Here is a 24,472-nt window from a genome sequence, read left to right as displayed (position 1 = left end):
AATGCAACTAATATTGCTGGCAATCCTGTATGTTCGTCATCACATGCAGGTACCCCATTTCCTCATTGCATAAAAGCTATTTAGTAGCCTACTAAGTTGTATAAATGTCAGAGAATCCGAGACTGGTAATTGCTATTAGGTGAAGATCTCCGTGGCAAAGCAACACATTCAGTTTTAGACATAGCTAACATACTCATTGCAGCATCTACTGAAACTATTAAAATGAATGAAACATACAGCTCACACATGAAAATACCACACAGGAAAAGGCATAACTACCAAGCTATACTCAATAGAAATGCTTTCTACACAATATAAAGAGCACCAGATTCCAAGTTTATATTGAACTGCTAAAACCCTGCAACATCAATATGTAACAACAACTTTGGAGTAAATATGGAACTCATTTTTAGTTCTGCTTGTTGAAATACTCTACCTTGCAAGATAAATTTAGGAAATGCTACTCATGGAACATCAATACTCATTACTGGTTTTGTTTGGAAGACATATGCAGAAATGCATCATCACTTTCGTGTGAAAGGAGAATACCATTAAGAAAAGAAACTGCATTAACTATCTTCCCATCCACGGTTAAGATGATCTATTAAGATTAGGAGTAGCAATAATTTCCCGTTTGTCTTTTAAAATTGGTTTCAGGTAAATGGCCACACTACATTTTGATGTAATAACAAAGGTTTTTATTTATTAATTTATTTCAAACAAGTTGTATGCTAACTGAAAGTAATTTGTTTTCACCAAAACACAGCACTAATTTTTCACTGATATCCTTGCCTACTCCAGGACTTTAGTCCATGTCTATTTCTGTTCCAGGGGGTTCCACAACCCTCTATAATAGCTTTTAGGGAAAAACTGGGTATCCCCACTTTAATAATAACAATATGTCATCAAATAATCACAAATTATTGTGAACTTTTCCAAGATTTTTCAAGTGTGAAGTAATCAGAAGTGGTTTATCATTCCCTTCTTCTGTGGGTAGCCTGCTTTGGGTTTCTGCCCAAGGCTGCACAGGGTGGCTCTTTCTCTCAGAAGGAACAATGGGTAATTGAACTCCCAATTTCTTACTCTGCAGCCAGGTGTTCAGATACTGAGCTATGCAGCTAGCTAGAGTAATAGTTTTTTACCAAAGATGAGAAAACTTGCAGTATGTTTCAGATGCCTTCCCTACTTGGACAGCAAGGAGACAGATCCTTCCTCGTCAAGGTGGAAAGACAAGATAAATAACATTTTGCAAGTCTGGTCCCAGATAGATTGGTGCTTCCAAAGTACAGGAAGAGACAACAGTTTGAAAACCTATGACCAGCCAGATAATCCTCTCTTTGTGTATGAGGGAGAGGAGGAGCATGGTGCATGTGTGTGCATGTCTGTGTGCGTGTTTGCACACACACAAGGGGAGGAAAGCAGGTGTTGGATTTTGAGAGGTGGTAGCTCTGTCCCCTGAAACCTGAGGCTCTCAGACATTCTCCTGAAGGGAAATCTGTACTCACTCCTGATCTGCACAAACAAAAGCCCAATAATAATCAAAGTGCCATCATTTATCTTCTGCTGATATTTTTCAGAACATAATAAAATGCACATAACGAATGTTTGAAAAATGAGTAATTTTAAAAAAAAAATTAAGCCACAATAACCAGGGAATTGACAGAAAATATACTCTGCAATATAAATATACAGCAAAATGAGTACAAAAGGAAGAGCATAAGATAGAGATAGAAGACTTCTGAAAAATAATACCTATACCAGTTATTTGTTTTACTGGATCAATAACATTAATTTGATGGTCTCTGGCTGAAAAATGAGTATTTGATTTTTCATTCCAAGTGGCACTAAACATTTACACAAGTTTTAGAAGAAGCTTATGATCCGAATTCTGCACACTATAGAGACATGTATATGAGGAGCTAATATCAGCCTGTGAGAGAATATCAAATATGAATAAAATTAATACAGCCACATGTACCTTTCAAAAAGCAGTGCAGCTGGGTTATGGAAATGCAAGCCTAAGAAGCGGTGAGCAGAATACTTTACACAGAAGTGATCATGATAACAATAACTTGCAAGTAAGACAAAACGCCATTTTTAATTACACATAACATAGAGAAAGTCTAACCTCTCTGCAGACAACTTTGAATCTCCTAGTTCATGAAGGTGCTTTTAGATACTAAGAGATTATAAATTCACTTCTAACTGATAAAGCCACAATGGTCAGAATCCTTTAACTGAATTACTTTTGTTTAAAGGAAGTCCCCAAAGCCCTGGCAGCAAATGACCCCTCATTCATGAAGTGCTGGTTGCATTCCCGAGGAAATACCTGACTACATCACACGTGTGCCCCAGATCACAAGTGGCACCTCTTTATTGAGGGACAAATGGATATTTGCCACCAAGACTTATGCAGCTTACCATAGGCAAGCATAAATCAGCAATATGATTCCGGGAAGTACAGTAATTGGTTCTCCTCAAGTGTAACAAACAGCCATTAGTATATAGCCGCAAGGGTAAATTTAACATGCAACTTTAATCCCTGAAACACAAAATGATAGCTATATATTTACTGAATAAGAAACTCTGATCCTGGTCAGTCCTTGGTTGGGAGACTTATTCTGCTACCTTCAGTTCCGTAACAGAAGAAAGGTAGGGTAGATCAACAGACGGCTGTAAGTTCCCCCATGCCTCCCTTCCATGTCAGGGACTGCAGGATTCATGTCCTTCTTCCCTGAGGGCTGTGTGTGCCAACAAGCCCTCACTCCACTGTTTCATTTGGGTTCATTTATGGCGTTTTAAGCTGCTCTCAGTTGTGAGCCACCTGAGGACTGAATTGAGAGGCAGCTACATCCCACAGCAAGGCACCCCCCCTTATTCTCTCTGGCAAAATCATTCTAGGGAGTTTTTCTCGGAGCTCACTTCTCTTGGATCAATAATGTTACAGAATTGGCGGGAGACTGGGGAATGACTAATTTACACAAGACTAAAGCACTTAATTATAGAAAAACCTTTCATAACAGAAGAGACAGAGGGGAGGAGAGAAAAAGGGATAGGCGCTTCAGATTTGACTAGTATTTTAAAATCTCTTTCCCTCTTCATTTACAATCTTCTACATACATGAGGGGCTGAGCAACCTATAAGCAGGCTTATGTTGTTATGATTTTGTTCTGTGTTACAGAGATTATATCAGGAATGGGTGATCTCAGTGGTACTGATATTTGCAGATCAGGCGGTAAGGAGCTGTGGCTTAAAGGGAGAAGTGTGAACAAATAAACTAACAGGTATTTAATTTTATTTTTCAATTTTTTTAAAAAAAATCATCACTTAGCGGCATAATGTGAAGGTTGTAACTTCAAAAAACTTTTAAAAATCATTTGTATTAGTATTTCCCCTCAAAACAATAATAAATCCTTTCCCCATGAAATACTTAATTTACTAATTTATAAATTCACATGTTGTTTGGCTGTTTTTAAATTAAAAACTCTCCTTGCATGTTCTAGTATCCAAAATACTTTCTACCTTAAAAAGCAGCTTGGGGTGGAACTGAGGTTCTCCAAGCCTTACAAACAATGCAACAAGGCCCAAGATAAGTTTTTAAATAAAAGAAAATCAGTATAAAAGTAAAATGGTGTCCTAGTAGTGCTGGGAGGTTCACAATAGGGCCACACGCAGCACAATGTTACAAAGGACAGGTTGATTACCTGTAACTGCAATACTTTGAGTGGTTATCCATAAACTCACACAAAAGCATCTTACATTTGTGCAGATGAATTCTGGCATCTATTGTTCACTATACAGTGGGGTCTTGACTTAAGAACGACTTGAGTTAAGAACATTTTGACTTAAGAACCGCTCTCATAGGAAAATATTGACTTGACTTACATACTTAGATTTGAGTTAAGAACTGAAAAAAACCCACGTGGGAGGCAGAGAAAGTGCAAAATTTGAACTTTCAGTTAACTGTTGGCCAGTGAAAAGGGTGCCTGTCTGCTTCCTCACTCCTCCCAGCGTTTAGAGAGTGGATTGGGAGACAGTCTTCGGACTGCCTGGTACTGCCTGGACTGTATTTTCCCTGCCTTCCCTGAACCTTTCTTGACCTAAGAAAAAAAGAAACAAAATATCCCCCTCTAGTGGTCGAAGGCGGAATAGCAGCTTCCCATTAGTTTCTATGGACGGAAAAGAGCAGATACGGATCAAATGGTTTTCAATGCATTCCTATGGGAAATGCAGATTTGACCTGAGAACTTTTTGACTTGAGAACCGCCTTCCAATACGGATTAAGTTCTCAAGTCAAGACCCCACTGTACAAGATTACAACAGATGACTTCTGGAATGACAAGCTGTTTTGAACTGGAATTGAGCCCACAATTATAACATCAACAGCCAGGATTGTAGGGCTCACAAGTGAAGGTGAACAAACGGATTGGTTGAGACTGTTGATGACCATCAAACTAAGAAGCCATTGGTCAGCTGGTATGAAAGAGACACGGCTAAAAGACACTTGAAATGCTAAAGATAAGAATATCTGCACCTTGAATCTGAGAACTATCCCTGTGTACTGTATGATACAAGCAGGATGAAACAGGGACTGACATGGAGACAGATTTTGCAGAAGGAAAGGGCGAGCTCCAGATCTTTTTGAGTATGCTACCAGCAACCATTGTTCAAAAATTAGTAATGCCTCATACATGAAAACAGACCACCACTGGAATTGAAAATATTTATATAGCTCTTTCGTGTAGTGGCTAACTAGAATGGGGGCACCTTAAACTCAGAAAATGGTAGCATTGAGGGCAAAATGGAGATAATAACAATGAGCCAGGTGGAAGAATATATCCTTGAGAACTGTCACCAGGAACCAATCACATTTGCACAGCAACACGGAACTGGAGCCCAGAGTTACCATGAAGAACTTTTGGTATCAATGTACTTGTTGACTCCTCTAAGATCTCAAATAGAGGATGATGGATCCTTATCTTGTTTTCTAGTTGATAGTGTTCGCTGTATTTTTCCGTGTATAAAATGACACTTTTTCCTAAAATAATTAAAGGAAAAATTGAGGGTTGTTTTATACACGGAAAAAAGGAGGGTGGAGGGATCGGGGGAAAGAAGCTTTTTGGCAAGAAAGTGGAGGGGGAAAGTACTTTCCTCAAAAGGAAGTGGAGCGGTTTAGACATTAATGGCTGTGTGTTGCGTTATTTTTAAGGGACAGCACATTTACACTGTTATACACGCTGTATACCCACTGCTTTTCATTGTAGCCAAGTGTCATTTCTTCAGTGTTGTCAGATGAAAAGATATACTCAATATTTATGAAATATGAGGGGTGTACTCACTTCTGTAATATACTGTATATACCTACTACAAAGCTCCCCACGATTTTTAAAAAGGATACTCACCTCCCAGTGACAAACTGCAACAGCAACACTCGTTCTTCCTGTGTTAGTTCTTCTACAACTTCCCAAAACCACTAGATAGAAAATAAATCAGCTTGCATTTTTGGTGAATATTAAATACTAATTAAAGATGAACACGTTTAAAAGAGGAACATGTGATTTAATTTATGGAGATTGTTTTCTATTTCATTCAAACTCTATTGTGCTTCATTCCCATGGTCCAAGAGTCTTAAAATATAACCAGTTTTGCTTCCATCTTAAAAGAAGAAGTCTCTGGCATACATAATTGTCTACATACATCCCATGGAAATATTACCTGAATAACTGGGTCATCTTTGTCATAACCACTTGTGTATTCTGTATTTTTTCTCCAGTCACTCACATCGATTTCTGGCATGCCTGAAAGCAGCAGTTCCTTGAAAATGAAGACACAAAACCAAGACATTAAAGATGACAGATAAACTCTTCAAATTTTTTATTTCAAACCAGTTGGGGGTTAATCTGACAGGTTCCCCCCCCTTTTAAATACGCTTCAGTGTTATTTCAAAGAATGTTATCACAATCTAAAATAGTAGGAATTTCACATCAAAATGGAACCTTCCCATCTGGATATAGAGAACTGGAAGTCACCTACAGTCATCCAACTCTTGGTCCCTGGTGAAGGGCCCCAGCTCACTGACAGACCATCCATTTGCTTTGTACCCAGAAGGTTCCATAAATATTCCTGCCTGAAATCCTGGAAAGCAGTAGTCTAAGATTAGCTGGATGAGTGGTCTGGTCTGGTGTAAGGCAACATCCTGAGTTCCTGGGTCTTTCCTCAGAAACAATTTATTCTACATTTTCACTTCTATCTTGCCTTTGTCTCAATTAAAGGACCCAATAAAATAGGAGTAAGTCATAAACACTAAGGGGGAGGAGAGCATGTAAAGCTACAAATTTTTGGATAAATGCTCTAAGAGTACCCATATTTTTTGCTCCATAAGACGCACCTGACCTTAAGACGCACCTAATTTTTAGAGGAGGAACACAGGGAAAATATATTCGGAACCAAATAGTGTAATAAAATATTTAATAAACTATAACAGAATAATATTTGAACCATGTAAAGTGAACAGCAGTCAACAGTGGCATTAAGAACCATTACCACTGTCATTAACAAATGGAGAGACTTAAAGGTTTGTGTACTCTAGTTTATGTACCATAAATTTGTGTACCATAAATTTTAGTCAAGTACATATAGACCATCATCAGCCAGTGATAAGACCTATACCACTCTACCTATATTTTACATTTCCTTTCATCCACCTCCTCCCCATGCTTATAAAAATGTCTCAGTGACAGATGAGATTGTTGTGCAACTCTGCCCAGCTACAGCTCAAGCCTACTGTATATTAAGTTAGAAATGGTTTGTCTGATTTGGCACTGCCTTGAGAGGTCCCTTTTAGTTGTGAAAAGGATAAATAGTGGAATTAAACTATTTAACAGCTGGTTTTCCTTATTTACTTTAGGTTATGCAAAAGAACAGCAACACAAAGCTTAACCTGATCCCATTCACCAGCAGTAGCACATGCTCAGCATAAGACCAAATCTCCATTTTCTGACATAATTGAACATTTATAGCATGCAAGGCACAACAGGTTAGGCCACACAAAGCCATGAACAATGTTCTTGATGAGCCAAAAAAAAACCTGAATACAATAGCAGCTGAAATCAGGAAGTAGGTGCTGTAATCCAGTTAGAAGTCACGAGGCACAGTTAGTTTCCTTGCTATAACACCCTTTGGAAATACATCCTCTATTAGATGCCCAGAACTAGTTGAAAACTTTGCAGGTTGAATCCAAATTGTCCATAGAAATGCACTGAAAATTAATTAATGCATTTTTATGGGGGGGGAGGTCAGAAATTTTTATAAACTTAAAAGAAAGTTATTTACCAGGTACTGTAGACTGAGCCTGGTTCTTCACAGTGCCTTGGTAGACCCCAGAACAGCCAAAAAAGAGCCCCAAACAGCTAAAAACCAGCAGGCAGACGGCAGCCATTTTGTGCTCTTCTCCACTCGTGCTTCTGCTCCTTTCCCCTCCCCTCTCCCCACCTAACAGCTGATCGGCACTGGTCTGAACAGCTTTCTAGGCAGCTTTTAAAGCAAGTATTGGTATGCATGTTTCTACACAAGCAGGTTTCAACTCAAACGGAGCACCTTTTCACTAACCCCACACAAACAGCTTTTAAACTAAAATTTAAATTTTAAAATGACAATTCCAGGCAGTCCCAGGTCTCTCTCCCAGCTCTCTAACTGCTTGGGCTAGCAAGGAAGCAGACAAGCAGCCTCTTCACTAACTGAAAGTTTGAATTTCCCCACTTTCCCTGCCTTCCCCGCATATTAGGTATGCTAATATCTGTGCACTGGAGGATTGTGGGAGGAACATCCAGCCCCTGATGGGGGTCCTGTGGGGCACCCCAAAACACTGAGTAGCTCTCTTGGCCTCTTTCAAAACTGGGGCTGTGCAACCCTGTTCTGATCAGGAGGTGCAGCCGGGGGGTCACCATGCCTTTGGGGGACAGGGCGCAGAAAAGGGCAGGAGGTTCAGGGGTCATTCTAACTCATACCTGGCAGGGGAGATACCATGATCATCAAAGTGGTTTTCCCAGGGTAAGGCTCATCTCTTGCACTTTGGATGTGCTGGCCCCTGTGATTTCCCCAAATGTGAGAAAATCAACTGCCTAAGTGGGGGACTGTGTTTGTGGTTTCCCCTGGTCTTTCTAGAATCACCCTTTCCCCTTTGGTCCTTGGCTGTTTTCACTGCCTGCTGCCAGAGGCCTGTTGGCCTTGCTGGTTTTCCAGGTGGGCTCCAGGAAGTAGATCCTGGAAAGCCAGCAGTGCAGAATGGTGAGGTACAAACAGCAAGCAGTCTCTGGTGCCAGTTCAGAGGCCTCCCAGCATGGCAGTGGGAGGCTTCTGGGTGGTGGTGGTTGAACCCTATTTTACTGTATTCGCTCCATAAGATGCACATACTTTCTCCCCCACTATTTGAGGGGGAAAAGTGCGTCTTATGGAGCGAAAAATATGGTAACTCTCCAGAATATTCATTTTAATGCTGCAGATTTGACAGATACAAATAAGATTACCAACAACTTAAAAGTAAAATGTAACATAAGAGTAACAAAAAAGAGAATATGACATAAAAAAGAAATATCAATAATTATGCACCCTAATTTTGCGTAATTAACACTATTTGTTCAATTCATCCAAACTATATGGATGGTTTGTTTGGGCATGAAATCCATGCAAAATGGGCAAAACTTTTGACCAAAATATCATTCTCACCAATGTGAGAAATATATTGGGACTGCCAGAATATTTCTAACCATCTTTGACAGCAAGGAAAATAACTCTCCATCTTTTCGTTCTCATGAGGAAAAATAATGCAGGAAAAGATGTTGGAACTAAACAGGATTTAGGCCATAGCCACGAGATGTTGTACCATCTAGTTACATGAATCAGTGGCAGTTCTATCATTCTTAATGCTGTCTGACCTAAATTAGGCAAATCAATTTACTTACCAGCTCATACTCATCAAATAGCTGAATCAGAGAAGGTGGAATGAACATATGGAAGCCTTGTAGAAAAGCATTTATCTGAGGCTGAATGGCTCTGGTCATTCGAAGCTCAGTCACAAGTTGGACATATTCTGCCTGAAAAGATATTATTTTAGCACATTCACAAATCCTGCTTAATTATTCAGCCTGAAAAAGATAATGTTTTAGCACATTTACAAATCTCACTTAATGAGTGTTCCAGTGCTTTATTCACACATTTAAAACTGTAACACAGAAACAGAAGAACAAAAACATGAGGCTTGGCATGAAACTTTTTAGGGGAGAAATGAAAAATATCTAAATAAAATCTTACTGGGTTTCTGATTTGCATTTAAAATACATTTTATATAGCTATTTTAAGGTAAACATTTAATAATACAATTAATAATGAAATAAAGGCAGGCGGTCATGCTATCACACAATCTGAACGGTAAAGTGGATGATTCTTTACTTGTGTTTCAAGAGAAGGGGAACAAAGCCCTCCAGATATCTGGGACTGTTAAGTCCACTCAGCATGGCCAGTAGTCAATGCCTCTAGGAGCTGTAGCCAAAAATACTGAGAAGGCACCAAATGGTGCTGTTTTTCTGTGTGTACCCGGACTCCTTCTCTGTTATCTCACACACAAAAGCTGGTCATACACACCAGTACATACACACAACCTTCAGCCCAATAGAACCCCAAATAAGTCTTCCCTAGGGGGCAGTTATTTCACACAGGAAAAAACTAGTGTCTAAGTAAGCAGCAGTTAAGCTTTTTTTTATATTTAGATATGAAACAAACAAACAAAGCTATAAGAGCCACCAACTGTTATAGGACTCTTTAGAGTGCTTAGAGTTTGAAGCATATTTTCTATTTCTCATATTGTGCTCTTGCATAAACATTTACAAAATGTGAAGAGGCAGTTAAGCTTGGGCACAGACCTTCCTGTTTGTATAGACAAGCATTCCCAACCTTACTCTCTCTTCAGACATGTTACACTACAACTTACAACATATTGTAGCAAGACTGCCTTGGGGGGATATCAGTTGCCCTTAAACCAGGGGTGGGCAATTAATTTCTATAGGGGGCCACATGAAAAATCTGAACTGTGTTCGGGGGCCGAACCAACTTTACTTAAAAATAAAAGATAAGCAACTGATCAACTTTAGACCAAAAGCCATAAATGGTTTTGATGTTCAACTTGTTCAGTGAGAGAAATCCAGTCTGTCTTGGGCTTGAACAAGTGCTTGAACACTGGACTGGAACGACGACCGTCGGGCCGGACAGGAGCAGCTTGCGGGCCATATGTGGCCCTTGGGCTGCATTTTGCCCAGGTCTGCCTTATACCCCTCTTGGGGGAGGGTGGGAATCTGACTGGGGAAAACTAGTAAGAGGCAACTTTCTCGTACAATGAAAGATGTCCAAATCAATGTAACAATGTACACGAGTCACTAATTGTCCCAATTTGTATAACAGCCACATTCAAAACCCAAATTATGGTTATTATTATTTATTATTATTATTTATTTAATTTATATGCCGCCCACACTATCCAGAGGTCTCTGGGCGGCTTACAACAATTAAAATTCAATACAGTAAAAGATAAAGTAATTAAAATACAATTAAAATACAATTAAAATTGCCATCGGGCCATGGTTGCAGCATATATAAACTGAATTATTACAGGAGAGAACTTATTGTGTTCCCCAATAACATATTTGCACAGGTGTTGATTTCATCTACAATTAGGATGAAACGATTTTCCCTAGAGCCCTGACCTCAAGATGTGCCTGCTGTGATTATCACCCGCTGGTACAACCCTGGCATGTAGCATTTATGGCATGTTCTCTGCAAATGTGTGAAGAACTGCCATACTGTGAAAATGGTTGGCTAGAATCAACTAAGATGAAAGTCTTTCACCTCTTCCCACTTGATAACCTGCCCCTTAAAAGCAGCACCAAACTGAAATGAGACTTTGCCGCCTTCTCTCAGGTACCAAGCAAAAAAAATAAATAAATAAAAATCTGTTTCCTACTTGACAAGAGATCACACAAATCACCTTGCTATCCACACTGCGGAAGATAAAATTGGCATATGCTTACACTGGTGCCAAGTATTTTCCTACTTCACCTGCTGCACACTGTACAGTATGCTAACACACAGTAGAGGCTTTCTACAGGGAGATCTGATCCACTGCCAAGATTTTCTGAATCTTAAAAAGCTGCAGATCTATTTCTTTATTTAAAATATTTTCACCCCATCCTTTTCCTTAAAAAAGGACCCATATGGATGACAAAAATTATGATGAGAAAAGAACTACACAACTTTAACACTGACAATGAAAAAACTGAAATTGTTAGAGACACTGTATACAAGAAACATCAACCCTAATGGAGACAGAACCCAAGAAATAAAATAATTGAGACTAGGAAGGGCAGCAATGAAGGAATTAGAAAATATCATCAAGTGTGACAATGTGTCACTGAAGACCAAGGCCAAGATCATCCACACCTTTGTATTCCCAGCCACTATGTACGAGTGTGAAAGTGGCATAGTAAAGAAAGCTGACGGGGGGGGTGGCGGTGGTGGATTTGTTTGAAATGTGGTGCTGGAGGAGAGTTTAGAGGATACCCTGGATTGCAGGAAAGACAAACAAGTGGCTCCTAAATCAAATCAAGCCTGAACTACGGTATATCTCTGGAGGAGAAAATGTTGAGGCTGAGGCTGTCCTACTTTGGGAACTTCATGAGAAGGTAGGATTTTCTAGAAAAAATAATAATGCTGGAAAAGGTGGAAGGAAAGAGGAGAACCAAATATGATACCAAGTACTAAGAGTACACTCAAAGCAACTCAGAATACATGAACATGGCCTTTTTCTTTTCACAGCAAGGGCCAAATCCAACTACTAGTCTAAATTAGAAAGGACTTGATGAAGTGCTACTGAATGATAGGTTAATATTAATATAAATCCCACTGATTCAGTAAGGCTGCTTTAGTTGAAAATTTCAGCACTTAGATAAATCACATTAGTTCTAGCTCAAATTAAAGTCAAAATGTCTTAAATTGAATTTTAATCCAAATGCCAATCTCTCCCTTCCACAGGATAGAAAGGCTAATAGCACAGACAGCATTGTTCTCTTCATGACTGAGCAGCTTTCTCTTTCTGAAAAGTCAATATCCCCAAATTCCTGAAAACAACAAGCATCCCACATTCTCACAAAGAAAATTATTTCAGTTTTCTTTCTTCCATGCACTAGCTCTCATTCACAGAAAAATTTCCCAACAATCCTCTTAATGTATTCTCGAAGGCTTTCATGGCTGGGATCTGATGGTTGTTATGGGTTTTTCGGACTCTTTGGCCGTGTTCTGAAGGTTGTTCTTCCTGACGTTTCGCCAGTCTCTGCGGCTGGCATCTTCAGAGGACAGGAGTCAGAACCAAAGCACAGAGTTCTGACTCCTGTCCTCTGAAGATGCCGGCCACAGAGACTGGCGAAACATTAGGAAGAACAACCTTCAGAACATGGCCAAAGAGCCTGAAAAAACCACAACAACCAATCCTCTTAACATTTGCCATTTAGGTACTTTTTTGTCACAGTCAATGCATTATGTACTGGAGCATACAATGCCCCATGCCTATTTTTGTCAAACCCATGAGACACAAAGAAGCAGAAATGATATATTCTGATTGTCAGTGGTTGGCCTTATTCAAGGGGAATCAACATTTCTGCCTCTTGGGGAGATAATGGTATTCATCTGGGTCAAAGAAATTCTCTAGAACACATGAAACTGCACACTTGCCTTTCCTTTTATTTCTTCTACATTTTCTGTTCTGGGTGGAACACACTTGATGGTGCCCACACAAAAAGTCATTTAGACACCTCTATGTAATTTTTGTATTCTACAAAGACCGGGGTTCTTATTGCCCCCAAGAAAGCATGTTTTTAACTTAGTGCATGAGGACCAATAAACCAGTCTCAATTTTTTTAAAATGTGAATCAACTGAAGACACACCTGAAAAGAACTTTAGTGTATTTTATTTACAAACCTAGAAAAGTATTGGGTCCTTCATGAGCATAAATATGTGCATGTCTATACATATGGATCAACATATTTGTAAAACTCAGTCACATCCCTTTGTTTTGACATAAAAACACTCCATATTCTGAAAGATATATGGAGAAATCCCAGGGGCCTACTTCCATAATCAACAGGATGTTCACATTTAAAGAACAACTATATCTAAAGATGCATGAAATGGGAGCAGTTTTAATACCCTAACAGATTAACTGGTACAGAGGTAAGCTATTTAAAGGTATGGAGGGCTTAATTTTAAAAAATACGGAAAAATCCCTGAGGTGGTACAACTGTGGCTTATGCTTTTGAAATATTTCTATTACTACTACCATGCCCCAAAGCATAAAAAATAAATTTTTAAAAAATCACAGAACAAAGAGCTCAGAAGCCCAATTAAAAGCTTGGGGGACTATCTCAAGTTTAGTTCTGAGGCATTGCTACACCTGACCTATATGTGATGAAGTTAAGTTTTATCAGAAGAAGGCAAATAATAAAGTAAGAGCAAATTGTTCTCCCAAGCTGCTATTCCCAGTGTTATACACAGTAACCTTGGTTCTTCATGTTTTGGTTATACATATAATTCTAACTGAAGCTGATGCGGAAACTTCAGGTGGTGCAGAATGCAGCGGCCAGACTCCTTACTGGAGTGAGAAAATACCAACATATCTCTCCTACTCTGGCCATGCTGCACTAGCTGCCCATCCATTTCCACATTGACTTCAAAGTGTTAATGCTTACATATAAGGCCCTAAACGGTTTAGGACCCCGATACTTGGCGGAATGCCTGCTCCCACCTAGATCTACTCGGATCACCTGCATGAGCCAGGAGGTGAGGCTGAGGAGCCTAACGCCAAGGGAGGCCCGGAAGGACAGGAGACGAAACCGGGCCTTCTCAGCGGTGGCTCCTCGTCTCTGGAATAACCTTCCTCTGGTGATTCGTGCGGCTCGTACGCTGGGCACTTTTAAGAGTCAACTAAAAACATGGTTGTATGTTCAGGCCTTTCCTCCTGTCAATATTTAATTCTTTATTTATTTTTTCTTTCATTTAATATTTGTTTTATTATTGTATGTGTTATGGACTGTTTGTAAAATCCTTATGTTTTATCGTATACACTTTATTGGAAGCCGCCCAGAGTGGTCGACCAGACCAGATGGGTGGGATATAAATCAAATAAATAAATAAAAATAAAAGCAATTAATGGAATTTATTCAAGCACTGTGAACATAGCTACTATGCTTTCCCATCACACAATGACACGGCAACAGGCATCACACCAGAGAAACTGAACAGTTTCAAACCCATAAACACACTAAAGCAGAGACTCATCCACCCAAAAGATCGGACGGCAAAACACGAGGCACATAGTATATGCGGCCCAATGCAAAGAGGAGTGTTCGGAGATCTGCACTGGAGAAAACAAATAGCCACTAAACAGGATAATTGCCCAGAACAGGAGGGGCAATGGCCTAGGACCACAATCAGCAGTGTTCCTTCATTTGAAGGACAAAAGGACACTCATTTGATGACCAAGATGTACTCATTTTGGACCCAGAAGATAGGTGGTTTGAGAGAGGGGTCGGGGGGGGGCATACATGTGCATATAGAAAATTCCTCACTCAACAGGGGTGGAGGCCTTAGATACAATCTGTCTCCTATTTATCATGCTTCTCATTCATCCGTCCCCAGAAAGATCAGGACCACACACCAGAAAGACCATTAACAACCAATGACAATGGGTGGAGAAGGACTGGAGAGGTAGGATTTTCACTCACCCCCAGTCCTTTGTCCTTCTAATGAGCCTGCCTGTTCAGACCATGGGGAAGTGAAACCAATGTGGAGGATATATCAGAGGTTTCCTACCAACTTTCCTCAGACTGAAGAAGCTAGTTGGATGACTAGCGAAACATTTCAACCTAATAAGAAGTCCATTTGCCATGACTCAACTTCCACATGTATAAATTGTCAAATGAACAGGCTGTTATAAAGCTCTAGCTAGACTACAATCACTACATCTGTTTCTTCAAATTTAAGCAGATTCCCCCAATCATTGGCCCTCAACTCTCTGTGTAGAACCAATAACCTGTGGAGACAATAGGGAGCCCTATACAGAAAACAAAGATGAATGCTAACAGTATAATGCAACTTCTCCAGAGCATGGGGAGCAGGGGGAGAGCTTTTATTTATACTATCTATATATTAACAAAGTATTTAATGAAAAGGACAATTGCTCTCTGATGCTGCAAGGAGGAGTTATTAATTCCAGGAGAAGAGCAAATAATATAAGAGTATGTCCTTTTTGTTTTACTTTCTCTGTAGCCCTTTTCTCATCAGTGTCTCAGACCTATGAAGAGCTAAAGATAAATTATCCAGTCCACAGTGGACACATCTTAAGAGCAATTCTGAATTCTGGCTGTTACATGATGCAACATCCACTTCACAAGCAATTGTATGAAATGGGAAGCAACTACATTTTTGTTAGAGGCAAACCAACATACACTTCTTTAATAACCTGGACTTCTCTGCATAATTGGATACTAACAACCACAAATCATTAGAAAGATCAAGAGTAAGTAACAGAATATCACAAGCAATTTCTTATTTGTAAAACACTTTCCATGTTGCAAAAGTGCAAAAAGGGAAGAAGCAAAATAAAGTGACATCAAGTGGCCACTACCTAGCATGGCAGGTTTTAATCTCCTAACAAGACCAATATATACAGGACAAAAAAGGGTCTCCTTATGTAATGATTGTCCTGAAAAGGACATGAACGCTGCAGTTCTACACATCTGCCCGGAGGTCAGGCATACTGATTTCAATGGTGCTTATTTGTCTTTATTATCATACCAGCACAAAATGCCCCTAGCCACACCAACGTAACTCTCTCTCTATACAGTCACCCCCTTCGTAACTTACACACTTTCTAAATATGAGTTTTTAAAACTTGTAAGATATTTACTAAGTAATTTACCCATGGAGACCGTAAAATTGAAAAAGGAACACTGGGTGGGATGCAGACTTACTGAAATGTACTGCAGATCTACTGGAATCAATGAGATTTTACATAACTCCTGAGTCTTACATACTTACATTTGTTTATTCTAAGCATTATATATACAGCCTTACTTTCATACTTTCATTGGCCCTTGCAGTACAGAAAAGCAGCAAAAGTACACACAATACAGAATCAGTGCAAAGCCCGACAACACTCCATTAGACACACAGTTGTTCTTCCTTATTGATGTCTAAAGTAAGGACACATCCTGGCTTATTTTGGGAGGAAGCAGTGAGTGATGGGACATATCAGGATCCATTTTCATGGTAATACTTGTTATCTAATGTGTTTTATCAGATTATAACCATATGCTTGAAGTCAACCTCAGTGCACAGAACACAAAACATTTAATGGCTGAAATCCAGGAGTAAACTAATCCCCACGGATCCAGTGAGAATATTCTAGTGGCACCTTAAGATTTCAGCCAATATGCAGCATGCATTTCTTTTTTTAAAAAAAATCAGTGCTATATTTCAGGACATATACTGTACATGTCAAATTGTATTTGAATTATACTTATACACTATACTTCCTAATAAAGCTTGAATCAAAATTTCAGAAAATTAAATACACAAGCTACCACACTTTAACATGTTTAAAAATATGGAAGTACACACACACACACACACACACACATATACCATAAGCAAACAACAAAGAGTCCCTCTTTTAGGCAGCGGGGGGGGGGGGGGGCAGTTTCACTATAAGGAAAGTTTGACCTGGTGTCATTGTAGACAATATTCTGTAGAGGTCTAATAAGATGTTCCAGATGTCACTTGATTTTGCTTTCATTTTTGGAGAGAAAGAGAGAGTTGGATGAGCAACAGAACCATTTTGATGGTGAGTGTTTTATTTTATGATAAAAAAAAGGATGCTGTGAGAGGTCTTGATTAAAAAGGGTTACTTCGCAAGGTGAAAAACATGCCAACGTAGTCTGAAACAACTCACTTTGTTTTCCTGTGTGACAAGTATACTTGCACCCCCTGGTTTCAAAGGCATTTCCTCCATTGCTCCAAATACATCAGTCTCAACAGAGAAAGTCAGTTCTAGCCCCAAGTCACTGATATCATTATCTAGAATCCACTGCAGGTTCTTGCCATACTCTGGATCAATAGATGCCACATCCTGATAGTTAACAGGAATACCTTGAAGAAGATACAGAGAAAGAGTCTTCACTCATATTAGTTCAGGACCCAGTTTGCCTTGCTCTATTTGTGGTAAACGACTGCCCTCTAGAGACACACTGAGACAATGCAGGGTGAAGTGGGGGAACTGGCAGTCCACAAAAAACTGTGACTGGCTAGGAGCCCTTCTGTTGCTTCAAAATTATGTGTGCCTTGCACACCAAAACTAATAAAAGCATGTGTGATGCTGTAGTTAAGACAGGTTTTCATTTCAAATCTTAACTAAACCTTCAACTTAGGGTAGCCTTATTAACATAGGCCTGTCGAGCGTTGCTGCAGTACCTTAAAAAGGAAGGAGAGCTGTATTTAGGCTTTACACTCCCCATAAAAACACTACTCTAATTCTAACGTGTAGTCTCTTATGCTTTCTCTGCAGACATACTACAAAGCAGAATCTTTTTGCTTTTAGAAAACTGTATTCTCACTTATGAGTGGCTGCAACTGGAAGAAATTCAAATCATATTTTTAGCTGCCCTGCATGATATATTCCTTGTATCCCTAACAGAAAAAAATTGTAACCATGAATAGAGCCCTACCAAGAATATGCTTGTAGAATGATCTTGTGAAGTAAATGTTGACCAGTTGTCTGTGATTCAGGGCTAAACCCAGGATCTGTCCAGCAAATCTAAAGTAGTTCAAGTGATCAGGATTTACAGAAGAGTTGCTATTTGGCTGGAATGTAGTTCCTGAAACAACAAGGAGTACTAGTTTCACTTACTTATTTTCAAAACTATTTATAACACTAACCCGTGGTTTGTTTTCTGTGATTCAGTATCACATTCAAGATCAAAGGCATCAACAATTCTTATTCCCAACATCAAAAACACAACGTTAAAAAGGAAACAAAATCCATTTCAGATATGCAATGCTAAAATTAAACTTTTAGGTTCCAAGAAACATTTTAATGTAAAGTGAGAGTTATTGCTAGCACAGAATTCTATTTCTACGTCTTCATTTGTCACAAGAACTAACTATAATGTCAGAGGCACTTATGAGGGGGAAAATCACTGTTCCAACATTCCCTATTGTTTGCTGGACCATTTGCGCCTCTTAAATATTATTAGACACAAAACAAGACAGAAAAAGGAACAAGAGGGCAAGCCCATTTTCTTAATTTATGTTCCTGGTTTGAAACTCCAATGACAGGAACCTTTGGCATCAGAATATTTAAATATTGATGGCTAAAAAGAAATGTTGATGGTCAAGGATCTTTACATAATTTAAATCTTTTTCAGAGTAGAACCAAAATATTAATAACATCGTTTTAACAAATGAACTGGCTAGCAAATCATACTCAGCAGAGTGGAACCTACATGTCCCAAGTAAACATGCTCAACATTTATCCATAGACGTTTGATAATGAAACATTTCTTATCACTTCCAAAAAGATAACCATCTAAATTTATATAAATGAAAAGGAAAAAAAAAACTCTCTTAACATATATGTAATGGCCTAAGCTTCCATGGGCCTGAGTTCATTTCATCAGAATTCTCCATGAAAAATGATCCCATTTTGGCATGCATATGCATATGCATAGGTGTAAGGAGAATAAAAATGTTTTGATAGCAAAGTCAGAGGAAAATGAGATGTAAGAAATTCTGACACCAAATAATTGTGAGAAAGCTTTGGTTTTCCCAGCAGCGGGGGGGGGGGGATGACAGTGACAACTCAGAAAGCAGTGTTGATAAACAGTGTGGCTTTGGCAAGCAAAGTCTTTTTTGGACTTTACAAAAACATGTCACCTAGCCCTGCAAGGAGGAACAGAACACTGGCGTACGTGTTTCTCACATTCTATATATACAGAGGAATGTGTTTTTAAAAGGGAAAGAGACTGCTAGATGAAAGAAGACTTTGAATTTCAAAACTTAGTCAAAGTCTGCTTTGTGAAAGCATACATAAAATCAACTCAAGAGGTCAGGTCAATCCATAATCTGTGCTAACATCATTTGGAAATGAAGCCATAGTTTGAGTTTTTTTTCTTTTGAAACTTCATTGAAAGAAAATGGAAAAAAACAGTAACAACATAATAGCACAGGTATTTCACTGGTACCGTCACACCATTGAAGTCTGTACCAGATTACAATATTGCACCAAAGGTGCAATACTTATTAACATAATTAATAAAAGGAAGCCACATGTTGAAAAAAAATACATCTTGGGAATGTGATTTAGTAATCTGATCTGGTGACTTAATTTTTCCTTTAGGGTAATATGCCATATTCTGTTTCTCCATGCATGTAAAGTTAATTTACAAGTTCCCTTTCAGTTTGCGTCAATTTCCAAATGTGCTGCCATACAGAAAAAGACAAACAACTGTTTATGAATTAGCTGTTCATTATTGCCTGAAAAGGAGGACAAAAGAGCTAGTGACCTAGACCAGCCTACTTTTTGAAGTGGTGAGCCTTATGTGATTTTCCTATATTCTGAATCACCCGGAGAACTTCCACAGAGAAAAAGGTCACTAGTCTTTCCCATGAGGAATGCTACCCAAACAGGACTTCAGTTGCCTGTCACAGAGCAATTAAAAAAAAATTAAAACTCTCAGTACAAGACATAAAGTAAAAGAATAACAGACTTTAAGGATTTAGAATTCCATAAGATTCTCTTTTTAAAAGCTTTTCTTGATCTGTTGCTTTGTAAATTACATGTAATTTAGGTTCAAATACAGAACCTTTAGAGTAGGAAAATATTTTGGGCATGGAAATCATTTTGTTCTTCCACATTAATTCTTAAGATTATTATAACACAAATGGAGATATCAACATACCATCAGCTGACTGAGTAAAAAGAGCATAGTCTGGATTCACTATCTCATTCGACAGGATATCAAACCACTCACGCACCACACCTTGACCCTAGATGCAAAAAAGGAAAGAAGGGAGGGAGGGAGAAAAAGCAGAGCAAGACAAGTTATAATTCCTTCAAGCATATATTCAATCCTTTCCAAATGACTGTACAACATACAGTGGACCCTTGACTTACAGACGGCTTGACTTACAGACTTTTTGAGTTACAGACTTCTCTGGCCGCAAAATTTAGGTTTGACTTGCAGCCTGAGAATTGACTTACAGACCAGAAAAAAAACAAAATGGAACAAAAACGGCCTGTTACAGGATTAATCGATTTTCAATGCACTGTAGGTCAATGGAGACTTGACCTACAGACTTTTTGACTTGAGAACCGCCTTCCAATACGGATTAAGTTCTCAAGTCAAGACCCCACTGTAATATGGAATGCGATTCCTACAAGGGAAAAAAGCCTCATGAAAACTGAAGTAAATTATTCTAAAGAAGCCAGGTTCACACATTACTTATAAACGGCTGTTCTCAGCTTTGCGTGTTTCTATAGTTCATTAGAGAAGAAACACGATATCAACAGGCACAGCATTTTGACAAAAGTCATATCCAAATGATGTTCACCATTAGCAAAAACAACTGTGCAGTCACCACATATTCTCTTAGGCTTTTGGCTCCACCATCGGTTTTGCCTCCTGAATGATTTAAGTTACGATCTTATTTGACTTTGCCAATGAACAAAGAGGCCCAGGTAGTTTTTTTGCTTGTTTACAAAGACTTGCTGCAACAGCTTCAAAACAACTGTTCTAAACAGACTATTTTTTTCCATGCATTTCATTTTTTAAAAAACTATGTGTCATGTATTATGCAATAGGTAATTACCATGCCTTCTTCACCATGGAAACGTACAGCAATGCCTTGTTTTAGTTTTGCACAGTTTGCCTTAGATACAACTTCACAACTGCTCCTAAAAATAGAATCTGAATAAGAAAACCAATTAATTTCTTAACTTTATCAGCACAGAATAACCATTAGGCAAAGAGGATGGCATAGGTGAAGTTTCATACCTCTGTGAACCAAGAGGATGTCATTTTCATTGACTGGTCTATGAACCATGTCTGAGTCTGGCTGCCCAGAATGCAGGTGCTCATAAAACCATTCACAGCGATCTTTAAAAGGCTAAAAAAAGGGGGGGGGGACATGCATGAGACCAAAGGTGTCATACATATTATTACCCAGAACAGAATCAATAGACAATATGAGAAACAATAATGTGGTGACTGATCGACTAAGACTCGGGAGATATGGGTTTGAATCCCCATTTCTCCATGGAAACTCACCAGAGGGTAGCAATGGCAAAACAGCTCCTTAAATGTCTCACATACCTTGAAAATGCTATGAGGTCACTATAGGTCAGACACACATAGCATGAAAAGACTTCCTAGAGAAAAACTCATATCAGGCCTAAGTATTAAAACACAGACAAATGACCATTTTATTTTTTTTTTATTTTTTAATTCTAAAGTTATGGCCTTCTCTTAAAATGAAGCCAAATGTTCCCTGCTAGAGGAACAAGAATGTATTTAAAGAGGTTTTGAGTGGCATTTTGGTCTACCAGTAATTGTCATGAACATGGACCACATTTTATCACATATATAATGATTATAGACAGAGCAGTAACCAAGCATGATGCTCAAAGACCTCAGTGTGGACCTGATAAGACAATGGGTTAATAAAAGGTTGTTTTCCCTAACTGAAACAGTTCATTCAGGTTTTGTACCTTTTTAAACTATGATTCCTCACTGCTTAGTTAAGATATGTGTATTAACCTAATAGGTCTTTATAAGTCATCTTTGAACTGTTTAGAAGAACTAAAAACAGAATCTATCAATAGTTTCAAATTTTTAAACCAGATGTTCTGGGAGTCTCACGATCAGGCAAATAATTTGGAAATAAATACAGACCTAGAACAGCTGTGTGTATTTGAGGAACACAGGGTACTAAGGATGTGTAAGCTGAGTCTAGCACAAACAGAGTGTTGTAGATAGGAATCAAGATGTAGGTTCTAATCTCTACTTCACAATAATTTGGATATATAATTTATTTGTACACCTAACTCACACCCAGTGGGTTGGGTATACAAATAAATCTAAATTATGGTGAAAAGTAAAGATGAGGAAGATGTGGCCTTCCAAATGCTGCTGGATTACAATTTACATAATCCCATGGGATTAGTTATGCTTGCAAGAGCTAATGTGTGTTGCAGTCCAACAGCATCTAGAAGATCACACATTTCCCATCTCTGGTGAACAACACCTTTACTAATGTTCCCAAATGATTTAGAATATACAATTTAGAAACCATGTGTGATTCAACCACATATCAGCTTGAAAACTGAACACTCACCTGTGCTTTTATGATGTGCATGAATCTAGACATCAACTCAGGACACTCAAGAAGAAAGTGGAAATGGTCAAATATAATTTTTGGATTTCTACGAAAAGTTTAAAAAAAACAACAGAATCTTAAAACACAAGCCAAATATTTGATTCAGAAGGCATATCATAACAAACTCTGAAGTATATTCTTTTATTTGTCATTCATTGACTGGTCTACCACAATTATTGTTGTCCTGTATACAACAAACTGAAGATGCAAGCAGAAAAATATAGGGTCCAAAATTTCCTAAGAGTAACACCTCACAAATTAAACAGGACTATACAAATAGAATGAATTGCTTGATTGCATGAAATGTTTCTGGCTGGATACAAACAACTGTTCAGATTACAAGTTAATACATTAATTAAAGCTGATTTGCCCAACTTAATGTTAGTATGCATACTACAAACATGACATTCAATGCCGCCATATTGTGAGCTATACTGTAAAAATAGCTGAGAAAGATGAAACATGTTTTATGCATCATGCCATTCATGTTATATTAATTTAAGTATGTCTAAATCTCTAGCAAAGGCCCCCCAAAGTGATTTACAATAAAGTCAGATTAAAAGTGCTAGAAGTAACTTCAGTGTTTCAAGAAGTAGGAGAGATTTTAAAGCACAAAAAGAGTGTAGAAAATAAGATGTCAATCAGTAGAAGACAAATGAAACATAAATGCTTTGACTACCTGCTTAAAACTATCAGGGATGGCTTAAGCCACAATATCTATTTTGAAAAGAGAACAGATTTTTTTAAAAAGGGAAAGAGACTGCTAGATGAAAGAAGACTTTGAATTTCAAAACTTCGTCAAAATCTGCTTTGTGAAAGCATACATAAAATCAACTCAAGAGGTCAGGTCAATCCATAATCTGTGCTAACATCATTTGGAAATGAAGCCATAGTTTGAGTTTTTCGAATGACAAGTTTAGACCTGCTTATCTGGTTTAAGTTTGTTTTATAATGAGCCTATTCTAGTTGTGACTAGCAGGATTTTAGCCAATGATTCAACTTCAAAAAGGGCAAATTAAGGTACTACAACAACAAACAGCACAACTAAAAGTGTATTCGAAGGTCTGAGGGTGGGGGGGGAAGGTGTTTTCTTGATGCTAAAGAAACATCATCACAAGCACAAAGCAAGGCTCCCTGCAGGGCAAATTCTACAAGTGGGACAAACTCCCAGAGGAGACTCTCGTGTCATTAAATCCTGCTCATCTCAGAGAGATTGAGCCACACCTTTTTTGAATCATTGAAAAACTATAAATGAAATGCGTTTTTGCATTCTACAGAACTTTTCAGGGGTAAAGAGTGTATAATCATTATTTAAATCATCTATACCAGATGAAGAGTTCTGGGCAATTTGAAAGCTCATTTTGTTACATTTTGGTGATGGCAGAAAGTGAGGAGGAATTAAAGAACCTTGTAATGAGGGTGAAAGAGGAGAGTGCAAAAAATGGTCTGAAACTCAACATCAAAAAAACTAAGATCATGGCCACTGGTCCCATCACCTCCTGGGAAATAGAAGGGGAAGATATGGAGGCAGTGTCAGATTTTACCGTATTTTTCGCTCCATAAGACGCACCTCTCCATAAGACGCACCAAATTTTTAGGAGAAGAAAACAGGAAAAAAATATGTTTTCTTCTCCTAAAAATTGGTGAGCCTTATGGAGAGGTCTGTCTTATGGAACACAACCTAGGACCCTTTGGAGGCTCACCCAGACCCCCTGAAGGCCAGAGGGGGCAAAATCACCACATTCTGGGGCTCTTTTGAGGTTTGGAAAGCTTCAGAAGAGCCCCAGAAGGTGGCAATTTCGCCCCCTCTAGCCTGGTGGGGGGGCAGGGTGAGCCTCCAAAGGGTCCTAGAGTGTGTTCCAGGACCCTTTAGAGACTCACCCTGCCCCCCCGGGGGTCAGAGGGGGCAAAATCACCACCTTCTGGGCTCTTTTAAGGCTT

At 38.7% G+C, this 24,472-nt stretch overlaps 1 protein-coding gene and 1 pseudogene across 2 annotated transcripts in view; one reads left to right on the top strand and one right to left on the bottom strand.

Annotated features, from left to right (window-relative positions):
- HACE1 (HECT domain and ankyrin repeat containing E3 ubiquitin protein ligase 1) overlaps positions 1-24,472 on the bottom strand; it is a 49,847-nt gene that overhangs the window by 3,417 nt on the left and 21,958 nt on the right. For both annotated transcript variants that reach the window (XM_072998370.2, XM_072998372.2), the window contains exons 14-22: positions 22,490-22,577; positions 21,151-21,262; positions 20,966-21,063; positions 20,056-20,143; positions 17,824-17,973; positions 17,052-17,248; positions 8,961-9,092; positions 5,716-5,814; positions 5,403-5,473 (exon numbers count right to left, since the gene is read on the bottom strand). In XM_072998370.2, coding sequence (XP_072854471.1) covers positions 5,403-5,473; positions 5,716-5,814; positions 8,961-9,092; positions 17,052-17,248; positions 17,824-17,973; positions 20,056-20,143; positions 20,966-21,063; positions 21,151-21,262; positions 22,490-22,577 — 1,035 coding nt within the window. The remainder of the gene's footprint in view (positions 1-5,402; positions 5,474-5,715; positions 5,815-8,960; positions 9,093-17,051; positions 17,249-17,823; positions 17,974-20,055; positions 20,144-20,965; positions 21,064-21,150; positions 21,263-22,489; positions 22,578-24,472) is intronic.
- On the top strand, positions 7,999-8,153 carry LOC140703399 (U1 spliceosomal RNA; annotated as a pseudogene).

The sequence above is a fragment of the Pogona vitticeps genome, chromosome 1, assembly GCF_051106095.1.
Source record: "Pogona vitticeps strain Pit_001003342236 chromosome 1, PviZW2.1, whole genome shotgun sequence".
In the NCBI taxonomy this organism is placed as follows: Eukaryota; Metazoa; Chordata; class Lepidosauria; order Squamata; family Agamidae; genus Pogona; species Pogona vitticeps.
The sequence above is the reverse complement of the archived record's forward strand: the minus strand, read 5'-3'. Positions and strand labels throughout refer to the sequence as shown.